The sequence below is a fragment of the Anneissia japonica genome, unplaced genomic scaffold (genome assembly GCF_011630105.1).
Source record: "Anneissia japonica isolate Jap-2015-1 unplaced genomic scaffold, ASM1163010v1 scaffold4536_len1192065_cov207, whole genome shotgun sequence".
Lineage (NCBI taxonomy): Eukaryota > Metazoa > Echinodermata > Crinoidea > Comatulida > Comatulidae > Anneissia > Anneissia japonica.
In genome coordinates, this window is record NW_022703183.1 from 251,551 (window position 1) to 277,032 (window position 25,482).

At 32.7% G+C, this 25,482-nt stretch overlaps 1 protein-coding gene across 1 annotated transcript in view; it reads right to left on the reverse strand.

Annotated features, from left to right (window-relative positions):
* The window catches only part of LOC117104323 (ataxin-2-like protein), a 46,695-nt gene that overhangs the window by 16,867 nt on the left and 4,346 nt on the right, over positions 1 to 25,482 (reverse strand). The window contains exons 2-5 of the mRNA XM_033245137.1: positions 14,691 to 14,751; positions 12,976 to 13,035; positions 7,127 to 7,198; positions 1,016 to 1,166 (exon numbers count right to left, since the gene is read on the reverse strand). Of these exons, the coding sequence (XP_033101028.1) occupies positions 1,016 to 1,166; positions 7,127 to 7,198; positions 12,976 to 13,035; positions 14,691 to 14,751 (344 nt within the window). The remainder of the gene's footprint in view (positions 1 to 1,015; positions 1,167 to 7,126; positions 7,199 to 12,975; positions 13,036 to 14,690; positions 14,752 to 25,482) is intronic.

Sequence of the window (25,482 nt, forward strand, 5' to 3'; positions counted from 1 at the left end):
GCACCATCACAAAGAAATTAAGAATGATAAACACAATTGGAATTAGCAAGGGACGTACCTAAACGTAGAAGAAAGCGCTGACAAACCTAATCAAAATATGTTAATATCTTACATAGTAATGGTAATTGATACAATTATTACAAAGTGAAGAATATTGAAATTAATCAAATCAAACAGGACACCTTAAATAAAAGCTGTAACAGGCAAGGTTATTTGAGATCAAATTGATATCAATTATTAGCTCTCCCTTTAAACATTAATTTTTTTTATTTTATTCTTAATAATTCATAATCCCCAATGGAAAAATATATGATTTGATATACAGATATTAAAAACTTCTGCTGGATTATTAATAGATGGATGGATAAATTTATTCGGTGTAAACACCAAGAATGACACACGAAAGTCTGAAGAAGACTTATTTCTAGTGGGGTGCATCTGGTGGTGATTGGGCAGTATGCCGGAAGAATCCCTTACTCTTTTTCTGAAGAGTGTACTGCATTCTTTAACATGCACATGGGCCATAAATGCACATGGGACCAACGGCTTAAACGTCTCATCCGAAAGACAGTGCACTAATGTAACTTGCATTTCAGCCCTCCAGCTAAAATACAAGTAGAGCAGTGACGGGAATTGAACCGAGGACTAACAGATAGGTATTAACAGGATTTATTTAGTTATTCCATGAGAAAGTTTTAATTTCAATAAAAATATATAGTTATTAATCTCTTGAAAGATAAATTGAGTAGAAGCTTATTAATTTAATTGTATTTAGTATTGATTATTATACATTATAGAGTACTTAAGATACTTATCCTGCATTTTATGTAAAGAAGTTCTTACTGCTGCTTTTTACTTTTGTAGTACTATATGCATGATCTTTCAGCATTTTACTATTCTCTCTACTTATTTATATCGTATTTAAAAAAAAACATACAATATAATTACAAAGTAAATTATTCATTGTATTAATCATAAAAATTAGGCAAAAAAAAAAATTTGAACTTTAACATACTTTTAACAGCGTATTCGAGATCAACATCTAATGCTGTAAGCGAGACTACATCTTTGAACTTAACAACCAGCTTATCAATTGTCCTTTCCTTGCTTGGTACAGCATTTGTATTGCCTTCTACCATGTGTGCCAATTCTATTACAATCTCACCCTGCAAAAAAAAAATGTTGGATAAAGTCAAAAAAAGAAAAATCTGGATGGTTGGTCGGTCATCTGTCGGTCGATAAATCAGAATTTTTTTCTTTTGAATTCTGAAATTTGATGTTGAAATTAAAATGGTTAAAAACTTAAGAAGCTTTTTATAAAATTATTTGATGCAATGATAGGAAGACAAACTGTACATAGTATATACTTTGAAATTATATTGCGATAAAATCAACAAACAATTTTATTCAGATTCAAAACATTAACAAAAATATAGTCATTGCAAACATCATTTCGATCCACATGATTTAGTTGAGCGACACTCAATGCAAATGCACCCTTCTCTATGTATTACAATTAAAGTGAACTGTAAGTTTGCTAAATAACCACCAAATAATGACTATACTGACTTGAGAGATCTGCATTTACTTATCCATTCTCTGATCATGACAAAAATGTAAAATATATTTTTACTTATCATTTGCCCTGAATATTAATTATAAATACAGTAGAACCTGTACTTTAGGCCAACCTTATTAAGGGGTTGGCCAGCTACAGAGTGATATACATCTGTCTCTTATACACATCTAGATGTGTATAAGAGACAGGATTTAGGGGGGGCCGGCCCGGACTCCCCCCCCCCTTTTGGGAGGTAAAAAAAGAAAACAAAAAAGAAAAAAAGAAAGAAAAAGAAAAAAATGATAGCCCACAACGCCTCAAATGTTACTTTCGGGCGTCTAGAACACAAAAATTTCGTGGGGGAATTCCCCCGGACCCCCTGGGACATTGTTGTCTCGATCGGCCCAAATTTCGGCCCCCCCCTTTTGGATATCTCTGGATCTGCCCCTGTTAACACTACAGCCAGTTAAAATTCAGGGGACAACTCTAAATTCAGGGGACAACTCTAAATTCAAGGTACAACTCTCAATTCAAGGTACAACTCTAAATTCAAGGTACAACTCTAAATTCAAGGTACAAAATGTGTACCTTTCATAATATAGGGATTCTACTTTAAATGTCAGAAAATATGACAATTTTATTATAGAATTTATGATACATTTATCTTTGAGAAAAAGCCCATAATTTTTAATATGATAAAAATTATAATAAATATAAATGACACACAAACTACTGTAAGTAAAATGTAGAAGAAAAATGTGTAATTATTCACAAGAAAAAAAAAATTAAAATAGCATATTAGTAAAAATTATGAAAGGTGATAAGTAATGAATACTAAACTGTCTATAAAACTATACCATCAAACTTGCTTATAAATTAAAGAAAATTTATGTAATATTTAATTTTTTTCCTAGAAACATTTTTGTATCTTGCTCATTTGGACAACCAACAATGTTAGATGGGAAAAATCATCACAGAGTATTAAAAGTTGCAAGAATGATTCAATTTATAAATAGCTGAATAAAACAGAATCTGTAATGTTTCAACATGTTAGAAAAAAACATAGAACATATGTAGAGGTTTTCTGAATTAGTGAAACAAAAACCATTTTTATATTTCCTAAATAAAGAAAAGCTGTACATGAGATAAATGAGGAATGTCATTTAAGTTAAACATTAGAATTCTAAGACAATTATAATGACATGCAAGATATTGTGACAGCAATAGCCAGTTGTTCATGACATTCAAGGGATAATACTCTAGGCTAGGGAATGATTATACTACTCAATTACCTGTACAGCCTCATATGAGATTTCATGGACTTTAGGCAGGCTTTACAGTAGGCTAATATCATAATCCTAATTGTGAAAAAGGTTGTCTGAATAATTTTTTCCAAAAAAACCACCATAGTCTATTCATTTGTTTCATTTTAATACTGTAGCATAAAGCTATTAACATTAAAAGTGATGGGATAAATATTTGTGATTTTAATTTTTGTTTGAAATGAGAGTCATATTTCGTTTACAAGAATATTTTTGAAGATTTATATTCATGCTACATTTTTTCATTTTTTAAAATGCTGATTAACATTTTTGCCAAGAGAATCTTTAGTAAGTCCTTTATCTTAATATTAGCAAAACCTGAATAATTAATAGACAGCACAAACCTGGACTAGTAGGACTGGATTGGAGCAAGCTTGACAAAATATTATATGGAGATTAGTTAAATACATAATGTACTGTACTGTACCTGACCTGCACCAAAATAACTATAGGTTGCAAAGGTATTTTATTTATTTATTCTTTATAATTGGTGGTCTCTGTCCATTCACTGTTTTATGTAGATGTAGATCTAAATTTATAATAGTAGATTTACACTATTTTGGCTGAAGTTCATTATTCACATAATTTGTATAAATTATGTGTGGAAAATATAAAATTAGGAACAAATAATTTTAAAACATGGTTTTACTTAAAACCTTAAATTCTAATTTTTTTTAAAACATGCACACTTTAAAAAATTGTAATATTCATATTTTATATTTATAATTATTAGTAATGTTTGTATTTAATCATACAATGACAATCGTCAGTATACAGATCTGCATCTTTTGTTCTGTAATTAAATTTAAAAAAAAAAACTGACCTAGTAGTTTTAGGTCAAGGGTTTATTCATTTACATCTGGTTGATAAAAAAGGAATCTCCCAATATTCTCATATCTTCAAAAAAAGTTTTTTTTTTGTGGTTTTGAAAATACTTTTTATCCCTCAAGAGATTTCTAAATTTTGTAATGCTTATGGATGGTAGGAAACCATGCATATATGAGCGGAAACGGATAAGTAATTATCTCCAAAGAAAAAGGATACTTGCTATGAGTATAACAGCTGACGAAACATGTAATTTCAACGGTGAGAAAAGTGCTTTTCGAAAACCATTAGCACAAATTATTAAAAAAAACTATTTATTAATAGGATACTACAGTACTATAACATTCCTTAAATGAATACTGGTCCATTTAAGGGGCCTGAACAGTATTATTTATGTCTGATATTTGGTAAGAGAACTGGGCGTGGATGCAGGATTTGTTGGTAGGGGTTGAGTGAGAGGGAAATACTGTAGTTTCGCATACTAATTTTCTATCATAATCATTAAAATATTCAAGTATAAACCAATTGAAATATTTAAATCAAGGTTTTTTTCTCCACTGAAGTGGAGCGTACAGTAGAAGTAGGTCAGATTTCTAATTACATATTCATTCTCTGCAAATGCTACACATTTTTAAGGTCTGAGATAACAATACAGGTACTGAACTTGTACTATACTTGGTACAAAAACTCCTAATACTTAGAAATTTACCTTGTATTCCTACAGTAACTTATTTGAGTACTGTCAAACGTTCTTAATGGAATCAATAATAAAGTTGTTAATATTATTACATCATTATTGTCCCAAACCCCTGAATTAGGTCAAATTTAGAGAAAGCTTATTAATTACCTGGGACAAACAAAATTCAAGTAGTAACATTAAGTAGTAGTAGTATTTTCCCTAGCTACCGGTAAGTATTACATCTGAGCGCAGCCTTTTGACTGTCAATTACTTAAAAATAATGGGGAAGTTTATGATTTGTATTGCTAGAACAAGATGGTGGCATGTGTAACATTTAGGCATGCTCAACTCATGTTAAGAATTAAGGCTACATACTTTTCTCTTATAGATGATACACTGTTTAGTGTTACAATGTATTAAATATTACAATAACAACCTGTAATTCCATATCAAATAAATCCTGAATAAATGAACATGTTGTCGTTTGACCTGACCTTTTAATTGTAGGATAAGCAGTTATTTGAAAATAAATCATAAACATTTGAGTTTTGATACTCATCATAATTGTCATAAGCTTACCCATCTTCTAGTGATTGTAGGTAAATTACTGCAATAAAGCCCTAGTCCAAATTAGTAAAAAATCAATCGGGCGCATGCACAAAGAGCAGTAAGATGTCACTCGTACTTAGTATGGCTACATCTTGAATTAATACAAACTCAATAATGTATCAAAGCACACAGGATCAACAGCTTAAAGTGTACTACAGTCGACCTTCCCATTTACGAACTTCTCATTTACGAACCTTCGGCCGATGATGTCATCGCTAGATTTATTCATCTAAATTTTGCTATTTTTATTTATTTTAAGAAAAACGAATTACAAAGGTGATTAAAAAATGCATTATAGTACTACAGTAGTTATACAGTACATTCCATAAATACATCATACTACTTTAGGATTAGGAAAGTCAAACAAATACATGATGTAAAATAATCAAAACTAGCCGAAATTCAGGCAGGTAGTGCATGCTGCTAGGCCTACCTTGTCTAAGGCTAAGGGCAAGTCTGGCAGCCTATACCAGGGGGCCTACCTACTCTGTGTTACGGTTACCTGCGGTCTAAATGCATTGTAAATCGAATCAGTATAAATGTATGGTAACATCAACTTTTTATCCTTTTAAGAATAAATCACTGTTCGGATATTTAATAAGCATCTGTATTATTTGTTTTTCACTGCCAAAAAAAAAAAAAACGATTAGCAAGCTGCTCTATTTTTAGAAGATGACATCAGCAATTACCCATCATTCAACGCTACAGGTACCAAAACCACATGTTTGGAAGTCAGGAAGGTCGAAAAAATAGGAACAGTTTCTTTTTTTTTAATTACCTGTATACAAAAATACCTTGACTAAATTAAATGAATAATAAGCCCAGTGCTTTTAATACAAATTAATATCAATGTTGGTTTACTAATTTGCTACAAATTACGGAGACAGGCCTAGCTAAAGTTAGCAGAGAGCTGCTGCTAGGCCCAGCTGAACCACCACTCTACTGTATGTTGAACAGTCAGCCTATAATTAGTGACATAGAAGATAGGTCCGTCTATCCATAGCCTACTGTACTATCAATATTTTAGTTTGTCTTGCATTAACATTTAATTGATTCTTCAACGATTTCTATAAATATTTATTGAACGCTTAAATGCAAAATTAAGCCTAGATATTGGTAGGCAAGCCTATTTATAGGCTACAACTTGGCGTTTTTAAACTTGAGGGCGCTATTCTTACGAAATTCTCATTTACAAATTTTCTCAATTATGAACTGCTTTCAGCCCAAATGGGAAGGTCGACTGCTACCCTTATATTTAAGGAAAGCCGAAACACAAACAAAAACCAGAACCCTGCAGGCGTCAACGTTCCTATGCATGATGCATGTTTTATTTTCAGGCAATATGAGGTTTGCTAGATTTTGTGGTGGTTTACCTTGAAAAGTTCTTTGCATTTGAATATTGGGAAAATGAATACTATACTTTAACACATCAGGTATAGGCCTAAATAAATGCTTCGCTTTCTCCCTGCCACCCCTGACAGGAGGTGCTATTATACACGCCTCCCGCAGCATGCAGCAGCCTAGCCTGTTGTCTCATCTCGCGGGTGAAATGTTGTCCCGGTTGACCTTATGACATGTGGCACCCTCTAGAGATATCAAAGTCGCTTATTATTTTTAATCTTATCAAGCAACTGGGGGCGCTAATCAAAAGCATGCGCAATTTCACTCTAAATGTCCACACACACACATACACACAAACGCAAAATGTGATTGCAGAGTCCCTATTGCATTGTATGCATAGGAACTAAAAAGCAGTACTACAAATTTGAATCAGGGACCAACAAAAATTTACCATAACTTTGTCTATAATATAGAAACTACCAATAGCGTAGCAAATAGCAACTGTTTTTTTCCCAGATGAGATTTGAAAAGTAGAAAATGAAAAGGGACATCCATAATATTTTTATTTTCGCAAGAGTAAAAAACATACACTTTGTGGGAAGGAAGTGGAGCAGGTTGACATTGTAGGGCTACAGTATATACTGTAATGAAAAAGATAAAATGACAAAAAAAATGTTTTTTAGTTGTACTCTTTCATTGAAGCAGGGGATACAAAAGCGTATGTTTTGTACTCAGTGTGAAAAGCAATTAAAATAGTGGATGACCCCTAAGATTAATGATGACAGTACTTACATTATTACTTATTGTGCTGAATATTCCCTCATACTTTTTGCCTGATACAACCACAACTTGAACTTTTAATCCCTGTAGGTATAAAAACAAAACCTCATGAATATTCATAATCTTCACTTCACATATGATATTATGTTATGATTCCCTATTACGTTATGATACCAATTATTGGGTGATCACTTTAAAATTTGTAAGCATAAATAAATTATTATCTAATCCATGCATTGTTACACCACTGATAATCTATACATATCACTATGAATGGTAATGTTAATTATCATACTCTAATGTCAATTAACATACTACTATACAGTAGCTATTTTATTATGAACTTTATGAATGAAATGAAATTTATACTTTTTTGTGCTAAAACCTAGAAAACCTTCAAAAAATTCTATTACACTTTAGATTGTTCATTAAAAATAATTAAATAATTATAGACTTTTGACCAAATTTACTGATTTACCAACTTTTTACTGATATTTTTAAGAATCACCAGTCGATTTACAGGTGTATACACAAAATCCATGGGAAAGGCATGAGTCTGTACTATTACTAATAACTGGCAAAGAAGATATTTTCTTCTACTTTTAGATTCAAAGCTACTGTAACAGTTTAAAAATATGACAACCCATTGACTGATTGATTTTTTGAAATGATTTTGTATTTTTTTTTCAGTGTCAGAAATATGGTTAAATATCATTTTTTCTGAAAGAATAATACAATAATGATTGATACCAATTGAAAGATAATTAAAAAAAATGCTTCTAAATAACTTATTATTTAGTATTGTGAAATTATGAAAAAAGTTTTTAAAAATAAATTATTTCCAATTATTGTTTTAGTTTATAAATATTTTTTGATGAATAATTTTAAAAATAAATTATTGAATCCCGAGTCAGTAGTCAGAATACAAACACATCTCCACATCAGCACAAATTATTCCTTTACAAAATAAATCTAAATTTGAAATTATTGACGAAGAACCTTGGAAGATAAAAATAATATAAAATTTTACATCGTAGGGGGCCTAGGCCGAATCCCCTAGGCGCCTCGCCGTGTTCGGTCACCCATTCCCCACTACGCACTGTACCGTGAATAGCCTAACCTACCTCGCGAGGTAAAATCCATAATTCATAATTTTCTGCCTAGCCATCCAAGGTCGTGCGAAAATTGCGTATTGTGTATTTAAAAAATCCAGATAATTTTTTTTTTTAATGAAAAATTACGATGATATAGGACGATTTGGTATCAAAATTTTCCTTATTTTCTCATCTGTCTCAACGTGTAGAGGCCGCAGGTCACCGAAAAACAGAAAGTTGAAAAGTTCAACAGTCATGTTCAGGGTTCGTTTTCATTTTTGTAAACACACAAGATGGCGTCAAGCATAATTGATAGCACATGCTTTGCTTTCAGCCACAAAAAAAAATCAATTTTACGCGGAAATATGTCAATATAATAACCAAATCTGGTACAGTATGTATTTTGAAAATATATTTATAGTATGCAAGTGCCCAGAATAGTTATTTTCTGAAAATAAAGTGTGTATTTAGGTGATTTTATTCACCACCAGTATTGACGCCGACGCCTCGATCAAGGCGATCATGTTACAAAAACGATCAAATTACAAAGTACAGTGTAATTACCCTAAACTTAGAAATTAATTATAAATGGAAGAAGAAATATTTTCTATAAACGTTTTTTGATATTTGCTCACATATTTTTTTAACTTACATGCACACTAAACCGCACATACGATTTTAAAATAATTATAGTTAATTAATTGCATAATTAATTACGATCGTCCCTCGTGACCTCGGCCCACTCGGCCCACATTAATGCGGGCCTAGGGGTCAATCAGTTAAGCAATTCAGGTATTAACATTTATTCTTCAAGTTAATTAGTTTACCAGAGACAGTCAGTATGTTATATAACGCTGCAAGTTTCATTCAATAATTTTAATACTAGTAATAAACCTAAGCAGTGCCAGGGATACAGTAGTTTTCAGGGGTCCCAAGTCTCCAGGAATTCCGGGAGTCTTCCAGAAATTAGTATGGTCTCCCGCACCCCTGCAAACAAGGAAAAATCTCCCGGAAATTCACTATCTCTAGCAAATTCCGTACAAAACAAATTTTTGTTTTATTTAAGCCTAAACTATGGTTGTTGATTATTTTTTGCAGTGTGACAGTGCCATTTCCGGCTTCTAAAGGTGCCTATTCTAAAAAAAATGTCATCACCTCAGCCCAAATCATGGTGGGCGTGGCCCTTTGTTTAGTACCTACACTTTTTTCTCGTAGAATATATAGCGCCCCCAATGTCATTAAACAAATCTCCCAGAAATGGGTTTTTCCAACTTGGGACCCCCGATTTCTATGCAAGATTGATTAAGCAATATAAAGTTTTAAATCAACCAGACTACATTCGCTCATTTTATTGTTGAATATATGGAAGTAATAGGTGGTAAAAATTCATTGCATTTTATAAACAAGAACGTTAAAAAAACATAACAATTACCATCATAGTTATTTAAATTGAATAATATTTAAAGAGGACTAACCTTCAAAGCACTTCTGGCTCATAAGATTAATTTATATTAAATTATCATTAAGAAAGATATGCAACAGTACACAAAAATTAGGATGGGCATTTAATATTGTAGGCGTTAAAAATTAATATCTGTACTTTATCAACAGTTATCATAACATATTGATACTTAAAAATTTCATCCTTTTCTTTGACATTATCTTAGTGTATCACATATTATGAATTAAATTTCATAAGGATTCTGTAAACAAACTCGTTATAATGATTATTTTTTGTGGTTCTCTGGCCAAAGACCAGCCAATGCATCAGCTTACACATTTTTTAAATATTTTTCTTATGTTCACTTTAGGTGCAAAAATGTGTGTCAGATCAAATGCAATTAAACATCCCAAGTGAATAAAACCAAGGGGTTGTTTCTACTGGCTAGAATGAACTACTGTCAGAAACGATTCTTTCAAAAGAAGGTTCTTTGGGCAGTAGAACTGCAGTTGATGGACCTTTCCGTAAAGCTGTATCCTGGATATTATTGCTAAAGGCTGCACAAAACAATAGCATATTTCACACATTAAATGCGTTTGTGGGACAACATGTGTGTTTGTAGGACATGTGTGTATTCCTGTTGTGATTAGTCTGCTGCTGAGTTTGAGTGACACTCCAGAAAACGTCATAGAGTTATTAAACAACTAGAGTGCTGACAAGATGGCGCAGCAATGCAGAGTTATGTATGTGTACCATCCAAGATGGCCGTCGTAGTAAAGCGCTACCTTCAGGTTTATTATACATATTATTACATAGTAATAAGCCCTCCGACTGACTATTATTTTATTAATGATAATGAGTAATGGTAATAACAAATTATTAAACTATTGTAGCTAAAACGAGGCCAAGTGGAGCATCTTATTCAAAAATAAAGTACCAAGGAATGAAAATTAAAATCGTGTATATTACACCCAAACACCGCAACGCTCGAGTTTCAAACATACGGGTAACTAGCTGCACTGAACTTTCTGAGTAAATAGAGGGCGCAATTGCAAACGATGGTGCTTAGCGAAATTTGATTGGCTAAATCTATGGCAGCCATCTTGGATGGTACACACACACGCAGTTCTGCGTATTTCGAACATCGAATACACTGCAGTTAGCGCTCTAGTATTCTTATTATATCTCTATGGAAAACGTACATTGTTGACTACAGGGGACAATGTACAGGACTTGGCCTACATCCATGTTCTCTATCTATTGAATAGTAACTGTAGATCTAAGACTCTAGACCAGACATGGCCTATGTTGTCATTTTGATGTCCCAATCCTCATCAATCATCATTATCGTCGTTTACAGTCTGCTGATCCCTCTAAATGATGGTGTAAATCTGCACATTAACTGTAAGGAGGATAAATCCTGGGAGACCAGGTAGTGCTGTCTCTGGGATATCAATGGTCCGTAGGTGTCACCCGTTACAGCATCTGACCAATGATTATTTGTGACTAATTACTAAAATTTTTAACATATCCTAATCATTACATTATTGGTTTTTTTTTTTCATTCCATTATTGTTTTATTATTCATTCTGAGATTTTGTAATTAGTAATTAGGACACACAAGCCTCAAAGGTCTATTGAATTATATGATGCAAGATGTCTGGACTAGTAAATTCATATTAAGACTGTGAGCATGAATAGAGCAGTGGGCCAAAGTCAAAAGTAAGTCTAAACATATTTTGTGCATGTGTATGAAATGTAATACAACCCTAAAATAATTATATGATGAAATACAAGGCCTACTAGGTGGTGGATCCTCACCTCTACCAACATATTTCAAACCCTTTGTCTTCAACTTCTTTAACCAATATTTGTGAGAGTATAGATTACTACAGTGTTATGTCATGATACCATGTGATACTACTCCGTTGCTATCGTTGCACAAAGCGTTCAACCGGGCGCCATTTTCGCCACTGACAAACTATTGATCCCAATTTCTAACGTAAATATTAAGATGTTGTATCTTACTTTTTCTTTGTAAATTTTTATTGATGATTAAATGTGTGTTCGATAACTAATATAAAGCGAGCTTTTGTGTTTTTAGTACATTTTGATAGTAAAATATTAGATTTCAAAATGCCTTCCAGAAAGCCTAAGAAGTCATTCAGGCGTAATGAACGGTAACTAACGTCCGTTGACAATAGAGAGCGCCACCTGGCGTCGTGGGACACGACTGTGGTACTCTATTTTTCAAACCCTTTGTCTTCAACTTTTTCAACCAATATTTATGAAAGTATGCAAAACATATTTTGGCTCAACGTTAAAAGGTACTTAGATACAATTTAATTGTATAAAAATAATCTAGGGTTGTAATCACTACCAGAAATACCCAATGAGTGTGGCCATGTTTTTACTATACCTTGTACCTTGGGAAATTAATGTGTTACAGTAGGGTCATAATTAGGAAAATGAAAATATTTTAACAGAATACATTTACATGTTACCTACAAGGAATGTGTAATTGGGCATTCTTCACAAAGCAGTGATTTAAGTTCAATTATTTTAGGTATGGTTTGCAGAATAAATAAATCAAATGGATCGATCAAGCAATAATTCAGTCATTTCCATCATTATTGCATTCTACAATGAAATTCTAACTGTTTAAAGTTTGCCACATAAATAGAGTTTACTCTTTTGAGTATGGGATTTTATCTGAGTATACAAAATTCACTTTTTGTCAGGTCTATCTCTGAGGGCAAATAAGCTTAACATCGCTTGACAATCAATTGGAACTCTCAAGTCACATTGAACCAAAAATAACCTGACCCGATAGACCCTCTAGTACTTTTCTACTTTTGTGAAGATGATGAAGAAACAGAGACAAACAAATAATGGTGTACAGTAGGCCTAACAATATTAGTAACAACATCAACTAGTTGCATGGTTATAAATTAAACCTCTCAGTTTGCTAACAACCTGCAACTGTTTCTCAAGCGGTCTCACAATGACTGTGAAATGATTACACAGACACAACACAAAACATGTGTAGGACACTGTTGGTTGTCACTGTTTAAATTAAGTTTCTTCATTTCATTTTTATCTTCTTGCAAAAACAGCCTTGTGAAAAACACCAATATGGTGATACAAGTTTTCTCCATTTTAAAATAAAGTTATTATTATCATATTATTATTACTGTCGTCAGACAAGTCTTTAGTAGCAGAATGACACTTAAGCAAGACAGTAATATTCACCAATTGGAAACTGTTCATCAATGTGCCTAAATACAAGTGAAAACAATTATTAAATGTCGATACATCTTACGTACCTTGAGAACAGCTGTAGCGTGTACAAAGTGAGCATTTGCGTATAATCTAGGTGGAATGACCTATAAATTTAAAACAAAACAAAAAAAATTTATTAAAAACACTAACTAAAAAACACCAATATCAATAGTAGATAATTTATATTATTTGTTGGTTTATAAATTATAAGAGAGCTGCTTAGCACAGTCGGCTAATCTGGTGGTAGCCACTGTGTGTGCGCTTAACCGTGGAGATCCCTAAGTCCTCGGTTCTATTCCCATCGCTCCCTCTCCTTGTGTTTCAGAAAATACAAGTACAATAGCGCACCGTCTTTCGGATGAGAAACGTTTAAGCCATTGGTCCCATGTGCATTTATGGCCCATGTGCACGTTAAAGAAAGCAGTACACTCTTCTGAAAAGAGTAGGGGATTGTCTCCCGGTGTACTGCCAAATCACCATCAGAAGGACCCCACTGGAAGTAAGTCTTCTTCTAGACTTTCGTGGGCTATCCTTGGTGTTTACACCAAATAAATCCAATCCAATCCAAAAAGACAAGGCCATGGTTTGCACAAGACAATTAATGACTATTTAATTAAGGTGAAACCTTGATTAATTTCAATATAAATATTTGATATCTAATACAACCCTTCCATTAATGATAAACTATGATTAACAGTATTTAAAAAATTAATAATTAATAATGCTAACTTAATAATTGATAATGCCAAATAGTGAAAAAACTCAGTGAATGCAAATAAGAGGAAACTACAAAATATTAACAAGGATGATATCTAGACATACAACAAAATATATAGTCTATGCCAACTCCTTAAATGCAAATTGTAATTACTGTATTTGAATTATTTACTAGAAATGTTGCAGTGGTTACAGTACATGTATTAAAAGGAAGATCATTGACGGTAGCAAGACAAAGAATTAATTAAATCACTCATGGCTAAAACAATCCATACAATCAAGAAAGTAGGCTAAATTATGGGTCACTTTACTGCCTAGCTTGTGAGCTAATCAAGCATTCAAAGCTATACCTTAAATATTCATACTTTGTATTCATCACAATAATTCCAAATTTGTACTTTTGCATAATTATATTCTTAAAGCATTTATTTTCTATTATTTAAACAAAATTCAAAAACAGTACACATGATTCCTTAAAGTTTGAAAATAATGATATCAAAAATTGAGTTTAAAATTTTCTTTGATTCCTTTGAATTGATATCTCCTACTGTAGGTTTAAATACGGTTTACTAGATCTATTATTTCATTGCAGCTTCTATTTCACACAATCATTATCAAGACAAGAAGAGATACAAAGGTATTAAGCTTCTAGTGCTGGTTAAAGCAAGAGTTGTTATTTGGGACAGTTAGTTATTTATTTTACATTACTAGTGAAAATTAAACTATTAAAATCTTGATAAAGTTGTGGAAAGTAAAGCCAGGCCTCACTGCATCATACAAAAGTCATAAAAAGGTCAACCGACGAATCCAACTCCATTCCCTATGAGTAGACGATGCAACGCCATCTCCTGATTATCAGGGCTAGCAGTCTGAACGGATCGTCATTAAAAATTATCCGTTGTGCGCATGTCATGGCATTGCGTTCTCCATAGAATCGCGTCGGCGACGACCGTTGGGCGTAGTGAATGCCAGGCTTAAAGAAGTTGGGAACACATAAAACACAATGTATCACTAATTTATCTGTTATTAATCAATGTCTTACCGGCGTTGAGTGTGATTGCGAGTTAGCTGTAAGATTACTTGATCGAGTTGAGTTTCGATTTCTGAAAAAGAAGTTTTCATTTTAGTAATAATGTATACAGTATATGAGATACATTGCTCTTAGTCAATACTCAACATACATTATGCCTATGTTGTGGACCTACTGTACAATAAAACCTCACCTCAAATAGATTATTTCAACTATTCATTCAAACTGAACAAATTAATTATCATGATGGCTTGCAGCAGGGTACACATTTTAGACTGGTTTTCAGTTCAGGTTCTGGCATGACACCCACTGACCCTAAATACAGTTAACAGAACTACGCTATGATGAAAACTACTTTTGTAAAATGCCCTTTTTTAAACCCAATACTTTAATAAACTAGAACATTCTCACTGACCCTTGTTTTGGGCCTAAACCAAGCAGAGATTTTTCACTGTAATTATAATTTCCTGTAAATCATTACTTGTCTAGCCAGACAGACATTCTTTTACTGTTACAGTAAGTCTGTTTTTCCATGAGACACAGTTTAAATACTGAACTATCTACCAAGTACTGTAGCTGATATGGCAGCTACAGTTTATCATAGTTTTTTTTTTTCAACTGCTGTATAAAAATCTAATAATTTATAATTAAAAACTTAATAGAACATTAAAACTTTGAATAAATCTTGTATATTTATTTGTCAATCTAAGTTGATAAAGCAAACGGTACAATGCTCGAAACTTTAGAAAGTTACTATACATTAGTTGAAAAAGCTATGTTAACTTTAGCTGCTGTAGACCGCTTGGGAAGCATTGCTAAAAAAAGCACTCATTCAAAATTACAATGTGGTAGGAAAAAAGAAAGGTGCACTGAAGAAATTAATAGTGTAGAAAATTGTTTACATATTTACTCATCTCTAAGAGAATTCTAATGTTGTTGTTTCCTCTGGAATTTCCTGTACACTGAAAGTACTATCATTTGTTGGATTTAAAAAAAAAATCAATATAAACTATACAGTATCTAAAACTACTGTAGTCTCAAATCTATTTGATTTACAGTAGTTACAAATATTCTTATTTAACTGTAGTGTAAAGATCGATTGTCATCGTCATAATCCCTGTCTCTTATACACATCTAGATGTGTATAAGAGACAGGCTTAGCACAGTCGGCTAATCTGGTGGTAGCCACTGTGTGTGCGCTGAACCGTGGGGGACCTCTAGGTCCCCTGTTCAATTCTCATCGCTGACTCTCATAGTGTTTCAGCTGGAGGGCTGAAACACAAGTACAATATAGCGCACCGCCTATCGAACCTCTAACTGTATTTATTTCAATAGTATTTTGTAAGGTGGTCTATCCCGTCAAAGCCTGATAATCACCATGATCATCTTGAAACGTAGCCAATCATTGTCATCACCCTATCGCACCTACAACCACCAACAACATTATTAGTATTTTCTATCATCATATTATTTCCTATAGAGGAAGTGATGTATGTCACATGCGGAAGTTAACTGCTAGGCAGCCAGTCCTGATTATAAACTGTTTACATAAATTGTCTGTGTTTTGGAATTAAACAAAAACCACTTTTTATATTTACAAAAGCTACTGTTCAATTTTAATCATTTTTGAATTGATATATAATTTTAATATATTATTTTTATAATGAGCAATTACTGTATACTACATACTAAGGTGTTACATGAATTATAATACAGTTGACATTATGCACATTTTCTGTGATGCTCGAGAAGCTGCTGTTGTATATCTTACTCTCTCACTGATGACTTGTTACAGCGTAGACATCCGGAATGTTCAGATGACTGTCATATGACAGGAATTATTAATTTGTGATTGTGGATAGGGAATTCCCCTCTGTACCTCTTCCTGTTTAGTTCTTGGTAACTACTGGTAACACCACTTAATAATGAACTATTTATTACATACTGTACAACAATTGGTCTTTACACTATAGACAGTACATGTTGTCGTTAAAATAAGAAAAAAAATTGTAACTAAATCAAGTAGATTCTAGACAAGTTTTAGATATATTTATTAAAAATCCAACAAATAATAGTATTTTCAGTGTACCAGAAATTCCTGAGGAAACAACATCAAGATGAAGAGGATCATGAAGAGAATTATGATGAAGAGGATCATAATTATGAGGATCAAAATTATGAGGATCAAAAGGAACATTATAACGATGATCATGATGAATGACTATCATGATGATGGATGAAAATCTTGACATCAATATCTATCAGGTGAGTCGAATAGTAGGGGCGCCGCATTCTACAGCCATAATATCGGCGCTAATTCGAACGGCACGCTCGCCTATGGTTCTGGTGGTAGAACAAGTCTTCTCAGATAAGGACTATATTATACCGTAGGCCCAGTGTATACAATGGCTCGTGTGCACTATAAATAACCCAGTACATCCTTCGAGATGAGTAGGGGGATACCCCGGTGTACTGGAACAGACATCCCCTGTGGTGGACGATGGGTTACCGGGTAGCACAGACACAAAGGGACCCTTAGGGGCGAAGAAAGTCATTGGTCGAGTTTCTAGTCCACATATCAAGCACCCTGAGCATCTTAAATTAGATGGATATGTGCGCTTTATAAAACTACACTATTATTATAATTATTATCTTGAGGGATCCCAAGTTTCAAAACACTGCACTAAATTCCAATAATAACAACTACTGTATATTCATCCTCTACTCTCAAAATTTACGTGCCATAAATCTTCATGTCAACCATAAATGCATATTAATAACACTTTTCCATACCAAATCAGTCAAGTTATTATAATAAACTTTACTCACAGCAACATACAATTGAATTAATTTCTAGCCACATGTTGAGATCTGAAAGATAATTTCCTCAGTTCACCAATGCCTTCTTAGAAGCCACCTGTTTCCAGGTAGTGATATTAAGACAGATACTTAAATGTTTATCCATCAGCTTACCAGTGACAGTTTTACATGAATTAAGCTACAACTTCCTAGCAACTGACTGATTACATCACACGATCTTACGATTACACTTACAGTATCAATATAACATTTTTATAGTCAAATACTAATCAAAATTAATATGAAAACAAATCAACTGTTTAATAATGATAACTACTGTATAAGTCAATCGTAATGCCATTATTGTAAATCCCTGTCATTTTTCTATACCAACCATGCACTAATTTTTCATTATTGCATGGTTTGCTTGATATTTTTTCGATTTATTTGCAAAAGGTGAAAACTTGTACAGATGTATCGCTCACCGTGATGAATTCTAGGTTTTTACTCGCGTCTACAGAAAGGGAATGCAGATGCTCACCCAATTGTCGTTTGTTGACAACACAAGTGGTAATTGAAAAAATGGCTTTGGTAAAACAAAGTTGATTAGAAGGAAGTTACTTCAAATTTAATATTATGTATGAAAAATTAAGGAATTCCTTGAATCAATGGACCCTAATATAAAACTAAAGAAACTGTATATTTAAAATAGGAATATTGTAGATCTATTTTAAAGACTAAATGTACGAATTTAGATGTACAGTATGCAGGCTGCTGAGGCCTAGGCTTACAGTAGATAGTAGCCTAGCCTAGATATGAAATCATCACACGATTTTATCTATCTTCATCACACGATTTTACCTGTATGCATCAAAAAATTCCTTTGGGATATGATACGCACTGTACTAATTGCATATTAGCCATACCAAAATAACATAACAATAAAAACACTTTAATCATAAAAAATCACAATTACCAGTAAATAAAAATAATTGGTTGTATTTATACTGTACCTAAATACAACATTTGGGAGTTCGAGTACGCTAATTCTGGTTTCTTTCAATGCTGTCTTGCTTGTCTGCACAAGGTTTTACTTAGATTGATCATGCTTGGTACATTTTAACAGAAGTGTTTACATAATCATTCAATACTGAATGTTCTTGGTCCAAGTTTCAACAGGAATAATTTTGAAAGTCTGGAAATGGAAAGTTTCTCAGTCTCAGCCTACCTTGCTGGTCCATGCTTTACTGTAACACCTCCCTGGACCCAGAATGAGTACAAAACTTGGGATATAGCCCTAAACTGGTCGAGGATACATTAAATTTTCATTAAACATCTAAGTAATTTAAAGTTTAATCAATTTGACGAGTACAGAAGAAGGGGATATATAGTTAAATAGGCCCTGTACTGATAACCTACAGTAACCGCTCATATGCCAAATGACAGTACAGGGCAATTCCATGCAAAATGGACAAAGCACCTAAATCATTATATTCATTTTAAACAGTTTTGGTGTCTAATTAAAGCTTGAAACATATACTTTCAAAATGTAAACTCAGATTTTTCATAATAAAATCAGTGTTCTCCCGAAGCCGTCTTAGCCGTCAATTTTACCGGTAAAAATAACCAACCAACCAGTAAAAATTTTGAGTTTGTAAAATAAAAAAAACTATTGATTGGGCTTGGGTAGTCCAGGCTGGCCCTTTTAATAAATCAACATCATTCCAATCTATATCTACACTATGAATATGTGTTGTTGTGTCTTCAAGTCATTTAACCCAACTAAAAAGGGGTAACATACCTCACATTGTGCGCATTGCAATTTTTTATGGACAAATTTACCAGTAAAAATTTTTCAGTCGGGAGAACACTGAAAAGGTATTAATTCATACACAAAGGATTGCTCTTGATTCTGCATAAATAAAATTAGGCCTCTATAAAATTCACAGACTTTTTAAATTAAATGTACAATAGGTATAAAACCCATGTCAGATTTACGTCATTTAGTTACCGCTCATATTAATATAATTTTTTTAATAGATAATAACAGAAAGTTATTTTCAAAAAAAAAATCATTCTGCATATATAGGCAGCTATTTGTTATGAAAAAATGTATTTTTTAAAGTCTATTGGCAAAAGTACCTTGTGGTATGTGTTTGAAAATAAAAATCTGTGTCAGAATGTCATTTAGTTACCGTGGGATTGCTCAGTAGTTGAAAACTATGTAAAAAAGAGAATTTTGAAGTATTTTTAGCTCTGATTTATGTAGAGCAGGGGGTGGGCATAATAATCGGTTGGAGGGCCAAACTGAATTTTTTATTTAATACTGAGGGCTGCACCCAAACTTTGATGTTTACAGTGTGCTTCCAAAAACCTTCATGCACTGCTTTTATACCACTTTATTCTCAATTTTACATTACTTTTTACAGATGATCAGTGTTGGGCTGTAAAAAACAAGGTACTTTCCAGTCAAAAATGTTTGGCAGTCCTCCCACATAAGGTTTTTAATTAATTTTCGCAGGCCGCAAAAAAAAAAAATCACTGTTGGGCTCCACTTTGCCTACCTGTGATGTAGAGATACAAACCTAGATAAAATGTCTTGCTCAACTATACAGCCAACTTATTCTATCTATCCTAATAATGCAGGGGTTTTTTTGCAAAAAAAAAACATACATTAATGATAAACTTAATCAGAAAAAATAGAAAATTTATAAAATGCTAGTGTACTAGCTACCCTATCAGATGCTCTCAGTTGCATATAGGCACACAGGAAAAATACAGTTTAGTCTAATAGTACCATAGAAAAAACAATAGTCCTACCAAGTTTGACAGTAGAACATTAGCCTTTCAGTCACTTAAGTACAAATAATATTTAATATTACAGATGGATTCAGCAGTTTACCCACTATGTCTGTTCAATATTGTGTACATCCTTTTTAATTCTCCTTTGTTTCTCTAACTATAATGATATACCAATATCCCCTTCATTATGGAGACCTTTCTGCTAAGCCCCGCCCCTTAAATATTGTTGTTAAGATCACACAGAACCTGGCCCTGTTCTAATTGGTCAGTTGTTAAGTTTGATTGACATTGGTTCATTAATAAAGCTACCTGGAGGGAGAGCTTGTGTTAAGCCTGTTTTCCACGAGGCGAAATTATTTGCATGAATCGAAAGCGTTAGTGCGCTTCCTGAGCTGATTGGTTGCGCATTTTTTCACTTCGCAAAAAGTAGAAGCAGTTCGAACCACTGGATTTCGCTGAAGCAGAAAACTCCAATAGAAATGTGAATGTGCATGAACCGACGCCAAGTGTAAAATACTTGACATCAAAGGTTAAGGATGAAGTGTTGAAATATGATGTCGAGGGAAGTAGGAAAGAATAACAAATATTCTGGATGATAAAGTTTATTTCTTTCTAGAAATGAGATAAAAACAAATCCCTTTTGATGAAGGAAGATAAAGAAAAACTGTCAGCAAAAACAGATACTTCCATAGCAATCAGAACCTAATAGTTCTGTAAATTTATCTTTAAATGGAGTTCAATTCCATGCCAATAACATTTTATATAATAAACAACATATAGCTCTATTAAGTGAACTTAATTCACTAAAAATTTAGATTATTAATCCTGCTGATGCATCATAGTGTTATCATCAATTAAAATTTATCACCTACATTGCAGTACATATCCATATGTATAGTAAAATGTTCTGACGGTAAACAAAATTCTAGCTGATCAACTATTATGCCGCAAAAAATGCAGTAATCTAAAACCTTCTTCACAAATACTATCCACAATGTACTCAAACCTTTATACAGTACAAGAGACTAATTTATGCATAGCAAATATGCAATGTGTAGCATAAAGTCTAATGTAAAGTGACAGTGTAATAATTATGATAGAAATAGTATCACTACGCATGTGAAAATAGAATGCCAAAGCTTCTGTTTTCCACACTGTGTAATTCAACAGAAAGTCAAAATTGCTAAAAATTCATTTAAATCATAATTTCTAATATAAGATTCTGAAACTGATTATAAGACCCACATATCAATGAATTGCCAGAGATTCCTTGGAGAAATCAAATATTATTGTTTTGGTTTTATATGCATATTTTTGAAGGCAGTTAAAACACATGCAATATTATTTTGTCCCAGTTCTAATATGTTTATAGTTGGGACTGATAATGAGTTAGAAACTTAATTAGAAACTGATAGTTTTTATATAAAAAATGTAACAAAAATGTTTTAAAATAAAATAATTTAAAAAAATAGAATTCCACACAGCCTTATACAAATCTGAGCTTAAGGAGCAGAGCCTTCAAGTCTGAAGTTAGCTCCTTATTAAGAAGATGACGATGAAGAAGAATACAGTAGGATAATGAAGAAAAAACAGAATAAGATTTACAATGGAAGGAAGGGAAAGAGGGCAATATAGGGAATATAGATTAAATGGAATGGGATAAGACTAATAATAATATTTTTTTTTTCTCTATTTATAAATTAAAATACAAAAATTATGTTCTAGTCTTTACTGAGGCCCTTCTCACTTACAAATATGGCAACAATACTAAAACTGTCTTAAAATCAGGCCTACATTAGATGGACATTCCATATTAAATTTCAAGCCTGTGTTTTGCCTCAAGACAGAAAAAAAAATATTAAGATCTTATCCCACCTATACTTGGGCCTAAAAGGATTTAAAAGTATCTGATACGGTACAAAAACCAGGATACCACTACAGTGAAAAAACAGTTTGCTAACCAGCTGGTTGTTCCATTGTACACATCATCACTCTCAAAATACAATGGCATATTTCTGTGTTTACACATCACTACACTTGTATCTGAAAATTAACATCTGTGGTGATGACATTAAAAGTCGGTTGTATATGAAATAAGGTTTTCTAAAAAAAAAGCAATTACTATCTTCTAAGAAGGGAACGTATAAAACAAATCATTAAAAAAAAAAGATGGATCGTAATTCTAAAACTTAAAAGACAATGCACAAAGTAACCTTGTGAAAAAAAGTAAAGCTGTACTCTTCACTAAGAAATACAATTGGATTTTTCCCAATGATTACACACACATTACTGTACTCGTACCTGAACTAACATAGCATTTGCAAAGATGACTTAGCAAATTTGTTTATAATCACTGAAGAACAATCATAGCGGTTTTGGCAAACATGTACAAAATGCCACTTTTACCGCTCTACTGTATACTGTAGAGAATACTTTAGTATAGTATATGTTTTAGTGATCAACAGCATATTGATAATAAACTTCCTTCCCATACAGATCCAATAGTACATTGTCAAACTTACTAATAAATGCTTGCTTGAATTATTTACTCATACATCCAGCGCATAAAGACTAAAACCACTTTGATTAAGTTACAGTAGCTCAGTAATCTGTGCTTAGCAAAATCAACCTGGGTTGTTTACTGACTATAGAAAAGTACAATACCAGCACTGCAACATGAATTGCTAAATATTCTGTGCTATGCAGTATTTAAAGGCTTAATCTACAGTAACCACCAAGAACATTTGTTTACATTCTGATTTCTTTGTCGTTTAATATCATTTGCCAATCATGGCAAATATAGTGGATGTGATTGATACTGGAAGAAAACTTAGTCATGAACTTGACTGAAGAAAGGTCGCAATGACGCACCCTCATTATCATTTTTGTTTCTACTGTATGATATAATGTATACTTCAACTACATTCTTGGTAAAATGTAAATATCCCCACAGATCTAAATACCAACAGCAGTAAGATTTACCCACAGGAAAGTAAAACCTGGCTGTGGTCCTGGTATAAATTTAATCCAGATGTCACCAACAAAGCACAACTATATATTATGACTTTAAAGGGCTGAAATGAAGGTGAAATGACAGGAATAACTATATTTTGAACCTAAACAATTGTTTATTCAAATTTTTAATGTAAACAAATGTTGGTACTCATGGATAATGTCTGGAGCATCCCAATGATTCTACTGAAAACATTAAAGAAAAACAAGAGCAAGACACCTATACAGTACAAAGAATGTTTTATTTTGTAAATTTGGTTTGCGAATTAGGTTTATATAAAATGATATTTTGATTATGTTAAAAAATTATAAAATATACAGTAGAACCCCTCATTTAGGTATGGGACGGGCCCAGAGGCGTTCGTAAAAATCATTCGTACGTTAAATCGGGATTGTGTGAAATTCCTATGTATTTACACTACCGATACGCTTTCAAGGACTTTATGTATTTTTTTTTGTATGCAATACGATTGTTCTATGCCTACATTAACATTTATGTAATGAATAATAAAGTTACAAAGAAAATGTGGGTGTCAGTGTCATATTTTATGGAGGAAATAATGAATTGGTAGATTAACGTTAGTAAGATTTGATAAATAAAAAAATCCATTTTAAATAAAAATTATAAATCGAACCTAAACGTGACTGTAGGCCTATACACTACACAGTAATCTCGAGAGTGTGAAATTTATTCGAATATCATTGGTTAAAATAAATTTGGTAAGTGGGTTAATTACGAAGATTATTTTGTCTTTTCTATTACGTAAGAGTTAGGGCTGGGCTAAGACACCTGATTTATTCAGTGGACAATGTTCGTAAACAAACTTTAAAGTCAATTGCGCCTATCAATATGCCGACAACTTACGCATTAGGCGGAGTTTTCTTACGGCTGCAGACATGAAGCATGATCGCCAGGTTGAATGTTGGTGTATTCACAGCCCATTATCTGCGTTTTGTATTGTAGTAGATATCGCCGATAGTGTACAACAAACCGTAAAAGACCAAGTGAATAAACTCCAGCACGCTTAACGATTAATTCATGCGTGTGTTTTATACACGAAATAGGAACTTTATTTATGACAACAATGACATGATTTTACGTTCGTAAAATTGGGAATTCGTAAAATCAGGGTTCGCAAATATGGGGGTTTTCTACTGTACAGTAAATTAACTTTGGTTTTCTTAATAACTTACATGACTGGTTAAAAAAAAGTTACCAGTAAAAAATAGATTTCTTTTGTTCAACACATCTAATTATATTTTGCATCTTTGCGACTTTATTTAAATTTAGAAAAATCACCAAAAGATACAATATATTCAGTACAATCTAAGGAGATAAAAAAAAAAATATTATTATAATGCCTAAATAGTGTCTACTCTAAAAATCATGACTAATAATGATTATTATTAAATCAATTATCAGTTATTAAAAAAACAGTCCAACCAAACACATTTTTTATCTGACCCAACTGTACTGTAGCCTGCCGGCCTAACACTTACTGTACTGGTATTAGTATACAGATCCAGACAAACTGTAAATGATTGTACTAGTTAACAGTTGAACATTTGAGGCTTGCCATCCCAAAACGAGCATCAGTGACCAAAAAATGAAATTTTACTTTTCAATTCTTATTCTCCACATTATAAGCTGCCAAAGTAATGAGTAACGCAGGACGCAGGTCTCATTTATGCCTACATAGGGTCTACAGATCATGACTTATTAAATTATCATTATTATCAATATCATCATTGTTATTAAAAAGAGTAGATAAACTATGGCAAACTATAAATGATATTACTTAACAGTTAAATATTGAGGATGACCCAGCACCACCTCTCTATAACACATTTCCTTCCGTTCTTGCGCCACATTGCAAGACAGGAAGTTGGCGACTGACGACAAGAAATGGATTCAAATTTTTTTACATTTAAGTGATAGCAATTTCCTATATCATCAAAATCTAACCTAGGCCTTGTATGTACACAACTGAGATTCACTTGATTATTGGACAAAGTAAATATTAATTTATTAGTTAATTAAATACAGTAAATCTGAGTAGTCGAATTTTAAAAATAAATTTGATAGAAACGTTTAACATTACATGTGATCAAGCCCGTAGCCAGGATTTTGGTAGGGGGGTTCTTTTTCATACTGAAAGGGCACTTGCGAGCACCATTGGCTGGGGCCAGG